This window comes from Microcaecilia unicolor, chromosome 7 (genome assembly GCF_901765095.1).
Source record: "Microcaecilia unicolor chromosome 7, aMicUni1.1, whole genome shotgun sequence".
Classification (NCBI taxonomy): domain Eukaryota; kingdom Metazoa; phylum Chordata; class Amphibia; order Gymnophiona; family Siphonopidae; genus Microcaecilia; species Microcaecilia unicolor.
The window spans coordinates 204344127-204357648 of record NC_044037.1 but is presented as its reverse complement, the minus strand read 5'-3'; the positions used below and the strand labels follow the sequence as shown (position 1 = coordinate 204357648).

Below are 13522 nucleotides of genomic sequence, written 5' to 3'. Positions count from 1 at the left end.
TATTTGCTTACATTGGAAGCTGTACATGCAAATCAATCCTATTCATATTCATTGTGGAAATCTTGACATACCAATTGGGTTATGGCCCTGAAGGACCATGGTTGTCCACCCCCAGGTTAGAGTTATGTGCTTCAAATTCTGAAAATAACTGCATCGTTGCTTTGAATATCAACGCTATTTTAGTATTCTGAGTTGGAAAACATCTGTAAATCAAGGTCTGGTAATTAAACCAGTTGCCTTAAGCATTATTTTGGTCCCACATTCAGGGGATTTTTAACATTCAGTCTCTCAGCTGCTGCAAACATAAGGAGGTTTTCTGAGTACACTGTATTAGCAGTCCAAAGGCATGTACAGTAGTTTTGGTAAATAGTTGTGCATAAAAGTCCTGGGTTGGAGGCCAAGACAAATGTTCTCCAGAGGCAGGCTTTATTTAAAGAGTTTACCCTGCTTTATTATTTTGTAAGTGCACACAAGCACAGTTTTGAATCAGCATGAAGCAAGCTGATGCGCAAATGTAATCATGCCAAGTTGTGAATTTAAATCCCCGGGAAGCCGGCTGAATGAGAATGACAACCATTTATATTGTGCAAGTTGCTTCCAGGAGAAAATAAATACAGTAAGTTGCTGCACTCAGACAGCTGGTCTGTACAAAGCATGCACAATCAGCTGAGGAAAACAAAGGCCGAAGCCCATGGCGGTCAACATTTTTTTAAATACTGACCACCGCGGGTGGAATTAGCCCCAGATATTTAATGTGAAGCCTTGTTTGAGCACTGGCACTGAATATCTGGGGCTATTTCAAAATGTGCTAGCTGCTGGGTCTTATTTATTTATTTTATTTATTTGTTGCATTTGTATCCCACATTTTCCCACCTATTTGCAGGCTCAATGTGGCTTACATTATTCCGTAGTGGCGATCGCCATTTACGGGATGAGAAATACAAGTGGTATTGCATTAAAGTTCATAAGTGACAAGTAAATGAAGTTGTCAAATATAGAGGGTTCGGTTCTGTCTAGTTCTGGTATAAGTTTCATTGTCTGGTATTTAGGATGGATCGTTATGGTATGCCTTGTTAAACAGGTTGGTTTTTAGTGATTTTCGGAAGTTTGTTAGGTCATGCATTGTTTTTATGGCATTTGGTAGTGCATTTCATAGTTGTGTGCTTATATAGGAGAAGCTGGATGCATATGTTGATTTATATTTTAGTCCTTTGCAGCTGGGGTAGTGGAGATTCAGGAATGTGCGTACTGACCTTTTTGTGTTCTTGGTTGGTAGGTCTATGAGGTCTGACATATAGACCGGGGCCTCGCCGTGAATGATTTTATGAACCAGGGTGCAGGTTTTGAACATAATACGTTCTTTTAAGTGGGAGCCAGTGCAGTTTTTCTCTTAGTGGGTGCTGGCCAAATTCAGCCAAGATAGACATAAAGAGAATCTGGTGCCCTCCCATCCTGATTGCCCTTCCCTCTCCCCCCCCTACTCCTGAAGCAAAGAATTGGCCCAGTTTGAGCCTCCCCATAGGCCCCTCCAACCTACCTGGAACTCCCTGGTGGTCTAGGCAGTCCTATGGTCAGGAGTGATGTTTACTCACTCCTGCCCCTCTCAGTGGCTATTTTGAGATTGGACCTGCGACAGACAGGATTGATTGGGCATCAGCCTTGCCCACAGGACTCCCTAGACTACCAAGGAGTTGGAAGGAGTTCCAAGTAGGCCAGGGGGAAAGGTGGGGGTGGAGTCACAGACCAGGCTGATCATTTACTACATGGAGGGGGGATGGGGAATTGAGATGAGGGGTATCAGGTTCACCAATTATTTGCTTTGGGGGGGGGGGGGGGGGAGGAAGGGTGGATCGGGATTGGAGCACCTGACTCTCCTCTTGCCGTTACCTGCCAATATGGGCACCGGCCAATATTCAGACTGGTGCCCAGTTAGCTCCGTGGCTAAAGTTAGGATAGCCTTTTTGCTATCCTAACTTTAGCTGCTTATTTAACCAATTAGTGGTCTGAATATCACTGCTAACTGGTTAAATAGTGACTTTTTTTATTTACATTTGTACCCCGCGCTTTCCCACTCATGGCAGGCTCAATGCGGCTTACATGGGGCAATGGAGGGTTAAGTGACTTGCCCAGAGTCACAAGGAGCTGCCTGTACTTTTCCCAGGCTCCACCTAAGCTCCACCCACGGATGACCCAGCACTAACTAGACAGTGCAGCAGCAATTAGTGATAATATTCACCAACACTGTCTGGATAAATGCCACTGAATATCAGCAGTTTGGTGTCAACAAGTGATTTAACCAGGCAGAAGCCTCTCCTGCCTGGTAAATCGCTTTGAATATCAGATGGATGAGGGCTACTGGAGGCTCTCTTTAGGAAAAGCCCTCTCCTAATGAAATATGTTTTAAATGACCTGGTAACGATACCGATATTTGTGTTATATTTTATAGTAAGGGACAACCCTATACGCGGGGCTCAGTTTGTAGACAAAAAGGAAGTGGAACTATGCAGCCAGGGGAGGTTACGGTGGGTGAAGGAATGGAGCAAAAGGAGAAAAAGGGCTGGACTATTTATTTATTTACTACACTACCCAATCCAGAAAGCTCTTGGTGGCTTATAATAGTAACATACACAGTTAAAAACATAAACAAGACAATAAAACATAATTCTGATATAAAAGTACAAAATCAACCTTAGTTAAATATCAAGTAATAACCCTCCAAAATAAATAAATAGTTAGCTTATGTGCTCTGGTTATGGCAAATATCTGATTAGATAAACACTAATTCCAGGCTCTTTCTCAACAACCACACTCATAAAGATGTGCAACGCTGATACCCAGTTACCAGGAAATTTACATGTATTTTGACCTTTTCTCATTATTCAAGCTACAACATTTGGCTTTACTTTCACTGCCACAACCTTCTTGATCCTTGATCGATAGTGAGAAAATATCAATGATTAGGGATCACAGTAGCTGTTTTCTGCTCCTTGCTCAACAACCCCCTCCCACCCCACACATATACATACAGGGGCTGGCTCCAGGCAGGCTAGAATTTAGGGGCTAGAGTGCAGCACTCTTGCTGCTCTTGAATCTGAAGAGGTGAAACTACATTCCAAGCTGCCCCCCAAATAAGGCTTCATTTATACTTATATGGTAAACTGGCCTTGACTGGTGCATCCCACAATGCATACTGCAGGGTAGTGTGCTGTGATTTTGCAGACGATGGCAACTGAGGCAGAAGTGAGTGGACATTGCTCCTGCCTCGTTTGAGGTACAGGGTTGGGGAGCCTCGGCTTGGGGTCATGGGGTGGGTGAGGCACCCACTAGACTAGCAAGGGTTTTGTTTTTAGATTGTGAGAAGGGGTGGGAGAGGACAACTAGACTATCAGGGAATTGTGTGAGGGGGATGGGGGCCACTAGACCACCAGACTTCTTTTTTTAATATTAGGAAGAAGAGGGGTCAGGTGGAGTTGGTCAGTCATGTGGTGGGATATGTTTTGGGGTGGGGGTAAAGGGCTGTTGCATGCTACAAGAATGTTTGTGTGTATGTTTTTTTAAAATGTCAACCCTGGAGGCCTGCCCTGTCTCCACCCATTACAATGCAGACTTCCTGTTATCTATCTATCTATCTACTTATCATTTCTATAGCGCTACAAGGCATACACAGCGCTGTACACCATACACGAAAAGACAGTCCCTGCTCAAAGAACTTATAATCTAAATAAGACAGGTAAACAGACAGAACAACTAAGAGGCAAGATAATAAAGAGGTGGGGATAAAAGGACCGGGCCAGTTATGGAGTGGGTGGGCTTCCAAGTGCAACCTAGGCTGAAAGGTTCAATGTTTCCTTTTCATCCAAACTTCCACTATCACTGATAAAATGTCTGATAGGAGGAAACTGTGGCATGTGAGCTGGAGAATTGGGCCAAATGCATGTGCCTCAAACCTAATGCATGTGACTAAGTATGTCTATGTGTCCTTATGGTACTAGACCACTAATACCCAAAAAAGGTAGAGTGGTGAGATAAGGAAGATGTGGAGTAGACGAGAAACATAATTGGTAACAGAGGAGAGGCATGTGGAAGAGATGGGGTAGGGCAGAGTGAGTCAGAAGAGACAATGGGGAGAAAGGGAAGATGTAGAAGATAGCAAAAGGAAGAGATGAGGGAGGAGGTGAAGAAGTGGCGATGAAGCAAGATTGAAATGAATAAAAAAAGATATGAAGAGAAATAAGAGGAAGGAGTAAACAAAGGATGGAGATATAGGTGAGTGACTGGAAGAAAAATAAAGAAGACAGATTAAAGAACCAATAAGAGGAAGAGTATCTCCACTTTTTCCCACCTCATTGTTTTTCTGTGCTATATTTACGAGGTATCTATTATAGATTTAATGGTGCTCAGCAACAAATCCAGCTTGAGTACTAGAAAAAAATGGAAAAACCTTTCCAATAATTAGCAATAGGACTCACCTTGACATCGGCCCAAATATCTGACTTCAATTTTCTCCTGTTTCTGGCATGATGCTTCTTTGATTTGACATGGATTATCATAGGATTTCCCATCAGAAGCACAGACTGGATTGAAGCTGATGTGAGAACAGTCAATGTTGCATACACACCTGAATCAAAAGAGAATGCTGACAGATAAATATAGTTAATTCTGCATCTAGGTATAAAAAATTATGCAACCTCTAATTTGCAAATTATAAGTTCTATTTGGAGGGGGGGGGGGGATTATTATCCACATATGATTACTTAAGACTTTCCATACTTCTTTTCTAATGGGAAGTATGAGAAAACAAAATTACAGTTTTTATAGAAGACGTGCATTGGCAGCTGTCTAAGCATATCATATGAAAGTCCTATGATGACTGCCAGAAGATGAAACTTACTTTGCTGGGGGGCAGTTCATCTTCTGAGCTGTTTCCATAAGGCCAGGCCTGTATTAAATACTTTCATAAACTCATGCTCAATAATTAATCAAAATAATAATAAAATCTTACAGTGCAGTAAGATGACTTTATTGAGATTTTTAATTTGCATTTATATTTCCCAAAAATTACACAAGGAAACAAAAAAGAGACAAGTATCTACATCATATTACAATGACCAAGAGAAATAATGTTTTCCATTAATATAAACATCTTTGAAATTGCCCAAATTAAGGGAGAAGAGAAATTAAATACGCATCATAACTACTAAAAATGATAAAACCCAAGAAATCAAACAAGATATCATCTTGACCTTAATGGCTTAAATTGTACATGTGGAGAGGCATTTTTGACCGAGGACGTCCATCTCTGAGGACGGCGCCGTGAAGGGGCGGGGCAGACCATATTTTCGAACGAGATGGCCGGCCATCTTTCGTTTCGATAATACGGTTGGGGCCGGCCAAATGTCAGAGATGGCCGGGTTTGAGATGGCCGGCCTCGGTTTTCGCCGATAATGGAAACCAAGGCCGGCCATCTCAAACCCGGCCAAATCCAAGGCATTTGGTCATGGAAGGAGCCAGAATTTGTAGTGCATTGGTTCTCCTGACATGCCAGGATACCAACTGGGCACCCTAGGAGGCTGGCATAGAGGCTGGCAAGAAAAGTTTTTAAAGTTGTTTTTTTGAGGGTGGGAGGGGGTTAGTGACCACTGGGGGAGTCAGGGGAGGTCATCCCTGATTCCCTCCGGTGGTCATTTGGTCAGTTCAGGCACTTTTTTGGGACTTGGATCTGAAAAAAAAGGGACCAAATAAAGTGGACCAAATTCTCGCCAAGGACGCCCTTCTTTTTTCAATTATTGGGCAAAGCTGGCCATCTCAAAGCACACCCCCACCCCGCCCCCGTCCCGCCTTCACTACCCTACCAAAACACCCCCTTGAAGTTTAGTTGGCGCCGGCCAAAATCGGCTTTCGATTATACCAATTTGGCCGGCTTTAGGAGATCGCAGGCCATCTCCCGATTTGTGTCGGAAGATGGCTGGTGATCTCCTTCGAAAATAAGCTGGATAATGGACTCCATTAACATTAACCCAGCTGAACTCAAGTCTCATGCTCTTGCAAAAACTTTTTCAATGTGTAGAATCAAAAAACAGATAGGATTAGATTCTATACTGTATATGGCATCTGAAAATTGTGCATGGAAAAAAATACACCTAAGTGTATTCTCTAAAGTACACCAAAATTTTTATAGAATAGGCTTAAATTTCTCCTATCCCCTATAGTTTTAAAAATTTAAAACTTGAACTTTCTGCCACAGCCTACAACATCTTGGAAGCCCAAACCAGATACATTCCATGTATTTGCAAAGGTGGAATGAAGAGAAAACAACAGCCAGCATGGTTAAAAGGTGAAGTGAAAGAGGCTATTACAGCCAAAAGGGTGTCCTTCAAAGAATAGTAAAAGGACCCAAATGAAGAAAATAAGAAGCAACATCAGAACTGGCAAGTCAGATGCAAAGCATTAATAAAGAAGGTTAAAAGAGAACATGAAGAGAAACTTGCCACAGAGGCTAAAACTCACAACAACAACTTTTTCAGGTACATCAGAAGTAGAAAGCCTGTGAAGGATTCCGTGGGACCGTTAGATCATGAAGGAGCAAAAGGGGCACTTAGGCAGGACAAGGCCATAGCGTGGAAACTGAATGAATTTTTTGCTTCCATCTTTACGGAAGAAGATGTAAGAGATCTGCCTCTACCGGAAATGGTTTGCAAGGGTGATGATGCAAAGGAACTGAAAGAAATCTTAGTGAACCTGGAAGATGTATTGATCCAAATTGACAAAAACAGTAGTAAATCACTTGGACCAGATGGCATACATCCACGGCTATTGAAAGAATTAAAACATGAAATTGCTGATCTGCTGTTAGTAATCTGTAACCTGTCATTAAAATCATCCGTAGTACCTGAAGATTGGAAGGTGGCCAATGTGACGCCGATTTCTAAAAAGGATTCCAGGGGTGATCCAGGAAATTACAGACTGGTAAGCCTGACGGGCAAAATAGTGGAAACTACTATAAAGAATTTTGGGGTCCTTCTTCTAAGCTGAGTGAGTTGCTATCGCGAGAATAACGCAGCTAAAAATGGAGTACCGTGGGACGCGTGCAAGCATCCTGTGAAAACTCTGAAATGTGTGTGCACTAACATACGTTAAAACATTAAAATAATTTTTGGGCAAAATGTAAACCATTTAGTGCATCTACATTACTGCATGCCAACTGGTTAGCACGGGAATACTGTGTGAACTCTTACCACCTACAGTAAGTGCTCACATGGTAATTTTTAAGTGGCAACATTGACGCATGACCATTAATACAGAATCAGCCATTTTATGGCTGCAGTAAGAATGTCCTTACTGTGCAGGAAAGGGAAATGGGACTTGATATACTGCCTTTCTGAGGTTTTTTGCAACTATATTCAAAGTGGTTTATATATATTCAAGTACTTATTTTGTACCAGGGGTAATAGAGAATTAAGTGACTTGCCCAAAGTCACAAGGAGCTGCAGTGGGAATTGAACTCAATTCCTCAGGATCAAAGACCACTGCACTAACCACTAGGCTACTCCTCCACTCCTGTAGCTACTAGCTAGTGTATCATGGAGGGTCAGGGTGTTTGCAAAAGGAGAGCTAATTTCTTCAAGAAGAACCCTCGGTACCTTTGCTTGGTTCTCAATGATGGCTACACTGGTGGTAGCTATTTCCTCTCCCTCCCTGCCAGTGCTTAAGCATATCACTGCTGTGGGATCTCCTGCAGTGCAGTGTAAAACATAGTAGCCTGTGTCACAGAAGTGGTCCTATTCTGCATGGTAATTTATGTATTTAGTTAATGAAGAAATTATTTCATGATTTGTTCCTTTTAAAGTATCTCTCTGCAATATTTTGTCTAATTTATATGCAGTCTGTTTTATTTTCTTGCTGACATTATGTTCTCTTTTATTCATTCTATCCAAGGCATATTTAATTTATAACTTATATTAGTTTCACTTATTAACTTTAGTTACCTAAAATGTAGTGCGACTTATTCTGCTGATGCTGAGAACAGCTTCAGCGTGTATATAACACACTCTGGAAGAAGAGAAAAAGCTTTCTTAGAAAATATGGGGCCTGATTTTCAAAATAGCCTGTGCCCCATTTTTAGTCAAATTTAGGAATCTAAGGTGCTCATTTTCGAAGCATATGGACTTCTCAAAAGGCTGATATGGATGTCTATGTGCTTGACACGTCTAAATCACGATTTTGAAAAGGCAGACTAGGGACCTTCAACACTGAAGGACATCCATATAGCAAGGGGGTGTATTTTAGGTATCTTTGGTGCAGGACTAGGGAGGGCCTGAAATCTGGACGTTCAACAGCGATTACCGAAGGGGAAGAAATGTCCATGTCTAAACAGAAGGATGTTTTTATTTAGACCTTTTTCAGGCATGTCCAGGGTACAGAAAGGGGTTTGAATTAAGGGTCTGGCAGTTAAAATGTAATAAATATTCTGGGTTTTAGTGAAATTTCGGTTTCCAATCTATAACCTATATATTATTACAGAAACCAAATGGATCAATGACTGACTAAAATTTTTTTTTATAGCAAATAAATCTATAACTCATAAAAATAAATGTGTATATTTATAAATTGTGCTCATGGGAGCTATGAAGAATGGACACTGAGTGATAAAAACCACAGTTTTCTAAGTCACGGAGAAGAAGGGTGTGAGATTTAAAAGTATTGCACTGACCTGACTGGGGACTCGTATTATTCTTTGAATTTGATCATCTACAAAAATGCTAAAAAGATCACTATCCCATCTCTCTCCCCCCTCCCCCACTCAAGCTAAGTAGCTTTTTCATTTTTTTCACTAAGAATGATATAATCATTGAAGCTATATTAATAGAGAGTGGAGGTAGGGTGTGCGATAATAGTGGTGTGGTGATATTGGACACCTCGAGTCTTCGGGTCTTATGCAATACACCAAAAATACTGAGCACAATTTATAAATATACACATTTATTTTTATGAGTTATAGATTTATTTGCTATAAAAAAATTTTAGTCAGTCATTGATCCATTTGGTTTCTGTAATAATATATAAGTTAAAATTTAATGCCAAGAAGTGTAGAGTGATGCACTTGGGGTACGGAAACCCAAAAGAGAGATACCGGATAGGAGGGGAGAGATTAGTAAGCTCGACTCAGGAGAGAGACCTTGGGGTGTTGGTGTCAGAGGATCTGAAGGTGAAGAAACAATGCGACATGGCGATGGCCAGAAGGATGCTAGGCTGCATAGAGAGGGGTATAACCAGCAGAAGAAAGGAGGTGTTGATGTCCCTCTACAAGTCGTTAGTGAGGCCCCACTTGGAGTATTGTGTTCAGTTTTGGAAGCCGTATCTTGCTAAAGATAGAAAGACTGGAAGCGGTGCAAAGAAAAGCTACAAAAATGGTATGGGATTTGCAAACCATACAAGGAGAGACTTACTGACCTGAACATGTATACCATGGAGGAAAGGAGAAACAGGGGAGATATGATACAGATGTTCAAATATTTGAAAGGCATTAATCCGCAAATGAACCTTTTCCAGAGACGGGAAGGCGGTAGAACTACAGGACATGAATTGAGGTTGAAGGGGGGGGCAGACTCGGGACTAATGTCAGGAAGTATTTTTTCACGGAGAGGGTGGTGGATATGTGGAATGCCCTCCCGCAGGAGATGGTGGAGATGGAAACGGTAATGGAATTCAAACATGCGTGGGATAAACACAAAGGAATACTGTTTAGAAGGAATGGTTCCGTGGAATCTTAGCGGAGATTGGGTGGTGACGCCGGTAATTGGGAAACAAAACCGGAGCTGGGCAGACTTCTACGGTCTATCCCCCTGATCGTGACTGAATAGATAGGGATGGGCTGGAGTGTAAATTTTAAGGGGCTTCGATGTTAGCTTCAGAAATTGGTACAAGAACAGTACTGGGCAGACTTCTACGGTCTGTGCCCTGAGAAAGGCAAGGAAAATCAAACTCGGATATACATATAAAGTATCACATACCATGTAAAATGAGTTTATCTTATTGGGCAGACTGGATGGACCATTCAGGTCTTTATCTGCCATCATTTACTATGTTACTAACTCTCCCCTGGAGGGATTAAGGCATGACACCTTCTTAATCACCCAGTAGTTGCAGTCCTCATCACTCTCTCCTGAAAGTGAAACCAGAAGGGAATACTTGGCTCTATAACAGCTCCTGGTACTTTCTTAATAAAAGCAGGAAGCAAGTCTGTGGAGCAGCCTAGTGGTTAGTGCAGTGGGCTATAAACCAGGAAACCCAGGTTCAAAACTAACTTTAACTAATTAATTTTTAATTGTGAGCCCTCCAGAAACAGAAAAATACTTACTGTACCTAAGTATGTATGACACCTGCAAGCCTCAAGGCTATTGAAGTGGTATACATTCAGATATAGTAGGTATTTTTCTGTTACTGGAGGGCTCACAATTACAAAAAAAAAAAAAAAGAGCAAAAGTGGGATATGAACCTGGATCCTGAACCACTAGACAGACCCTCTGCTCTGCAGGACTCCAGTGTGGCTATTTCCTACAAATGCTGCTATACAGACATTCATGTCCCTTGCAGAAGCGTAGCCAGGTTGAGGGCGCAGGAGGAGCAGAGAGCGGACTGCCGCTGGTGCCAATGTGTATTTTAAATACGACAGTATCAAAAATAGGCGCCAGCGCTGTTGGAAGTCTGTTTCAGGGAGCGGCCGCTCCCCTGGCGACCCATCTAGCTACGCCTTTGGTCCCTTGGTTTCCCCCATTCAAAATTTGAACATTTCAGTTTTTAAAACAGATGTTCACGCTAGACATCCACTTCACGTATTTTCGAACAGGCTGTGTATCCTGTTCGAAAATACATGCAGGATGGACGACACTTTGGAACATTCTGACTTGGATGTCCTTTCAAAAATGCCCCTCCATGTTTTCAGTTGAACATTCATCTTAATTTAATAAAGTTATGCTTATAAATTTCAGATTGCCATTATTTGCTTAGATTCATCAGCCTAATTTATGAGCCTAGTGCTGAAAATCCTAGCCTTTGTTTTCTCTTCTGCCTTAAATCTACCCTTATTGCCACCCACTTATTCTGCTCCTAAATTTAGGAGTTTAGTGAAATTTTGAATATAGATTTAGGCATTTAGGACTAGTACATTTTCAAAGAGGCAATTTAGGACCCACAACTGCAAAGGCTTGAAGCGTATATCCTATGAATTTTGGGTCCTATATATTTTTAAACACTATTTATTTTTAATATAATAAAAAATGTATGAATCAGATCATCCTAAGGGTTCAGGGTTTGGTTTACAAAGCTGTGCTAGCAATTCCCGCGCAGCAAATGAAAGGAAGCCCATAGGAATTGAATGGGCTTCCTCTCATTTGCTGCACTGAGAATCGGTAGTGCGGCTTTGTAAAAGAGGCCCTCATTGCGATTTACAAAATACATTATCAAATTCCATCACTCTCATAGTCTGAAATAATAATAAAACCACGTGAGGGGCATAATCGAACGGGGCGCCCAAGTTTTCCTGAGGGCTTCCTCACAGGATGTCCCCGCGAAGGGGCGGGGAAACCTGTATTATCGAAACAAGATGGGCAGCCATCTTTCGTTTTGATAATACGGTCGGGAATGCTCAAATCTCAACATTTAGGTCAACTTTAGAGATGGTCGTCCCTAGAGATGGTCGTCCCTGAATTTCGGCGATAGTGGAAACCGAGGACGCCCATCTCAGAAATGACCAAATGCAAGCCATTTGGTCATGGGAGGAGCCAGCATTCGTAGTGCACTGGTCCCTCTGACATGCCAGGACACCAACCGGGTACCCTAGGGGGTACTGCAGTGGACTTCAGAAAAAGCTCCCAGGTGCATAGCTCCCTTACCTTGTGTGCTGAGCCATCCAACCCCCCAAAACCCACTCCCCATGACTGTACACCACTACCATAGCTCTTAGGGATGAAGGGGGGCACCTAGATGTGGGTACAGTAGGTTTTGGAGGGCTCACATTTACCACCACAAGTTTAACAGGTAGGGGGGATGGGCCTGGGTCCGCCTGCCTGAAGTGCACTACAGTACCCACTAAAACTGCTCCAGGGACCTGCATACTGCTGTCATGGAGCTGGGTATGATATTTGAGGCTGGCATAGAGGCTGGAAAAAATATTTTAATTTTTTATTTTAGGGTGGGAGGGGGAGGACATCCCTGATTCCCTCCGGTGGTCATCTGGTCATTTAGGGCACATTTTTGAGGCTTGGTCATAAAAAAAAAGGACCAAGTAAAGTTGGCCAAGTGTTCGTCAGGGATGCCCTTCTTTTTTCCATTATCGTCTGAGGATGCCCATGTGTTAAGCATGCCCCAGTCCCGCCTTCGCTATGCTTCCGACACGCCCCCGTGAACTTTGGTCATCCCCGTGACGGAAAGCAGTTGAGGACGCCCAAAATTGGTTTTCGATTATGCCAATTTGGGTGACCCTGGGAGGACGCCCATCTCCCGATTTGTGTTGCAAGATGGGCGCCCTTCTCTTTCGAAAATAAGCCTGTTAATATACTTTACCAACTATACATTAACAGGGTGAAGGCAGATTTTAGAAAGAATATATAAATTGAAATTGAGATGTCCAGGCCGGGATGTGTCAATTTCTGCTATTAGGAATGGATGTGTATGTGCTGGCTACGTGTGAAAGAAGCAGCCATTTTGCAATTGGCAATGTCTAAAACAGAAGCCTAACTGACTAGTTTACACGTGGATCTGTGAACATCACCTAAATTTAGGTGACCTATTCAGAATCCGCAGGCATGTGAAAGATTTTGAATAAGAATTGGCTTTCTGGGCATGCTGAGTGCTATAAAACATGATGCCAAAGTATTCAAATGAATTACAAATCAATTGCTGCAGAATCTTAAAAATCTGCTGTAGAATTTGCTGCCCCTGCTACAGAATCCTAATATATCATATGAAACAAGGAGCCTTGAATGTTGCCTTCGGTAGATCTTTACACGTAAACATGAGCTCCTTTTAATTCTGCGATTTAGTTGTGATAGAATATTCTGTCACTGAATATCCTAGAGATCGTCAAGAAACACTTTTTAGGCTGCCTGCTAAATCAGTTCACTATATGCAGCATGGTGGCTTGCATATTTCACATTAATTGTGATGCAAGCCACCATGCTGCTGTGGCAAGCAATGCATATCCTTATGGTACTGCATTATTCTAATGTGTCACATTTCAAGATACTGCAGAGCCTCTAATGTGCCAAGAGCCTTCCGAAGGAAAAAGGGTAAAAAATCAGCAGGCATTTTATTAAACGCCATCAATCACACTACCCCAGTATGCATCTGAACTGCTGCTGTTCTGTGTCAAACTTGCTGCCTGTTTTATACTTTTCCCTCAGTGTGGAAACCACAGGAAGCAGCACAGAAACTGTCACAAAAAGGCATGAATGTCTAAGCTCAATAATGCATCCTTGATTTTTAAGGATTTGGGGGATGGAAAGGATTTAGGGTTAGCAAAAAA

The 13522-nt window shown here is 42.1% G+C and overlaps 1 protein-coding gene across 1 annotated transcript in view; it reads right to left on the bottom strand.

Moving 5' to 3' along the window:
* Window positions 1-13522, bottom strand: part of TMEFF2 (transmembrane protein with EGF like and two follistatin like domains 2) — a 452795-nt gene that overhangs the window by 157454 nt on the left and 281819 nt on the right. Inside the window, exon 6 of the mRNA XM_030210572.1 lies at window positions 4470-4618. Coding sequence (XP_030066432.1) covers window positions 4470-4618 — 149 coding nt within the window. The remainder of the gene's footprint in view (window positions 1-4469; window positions 4619-13522) is intronic.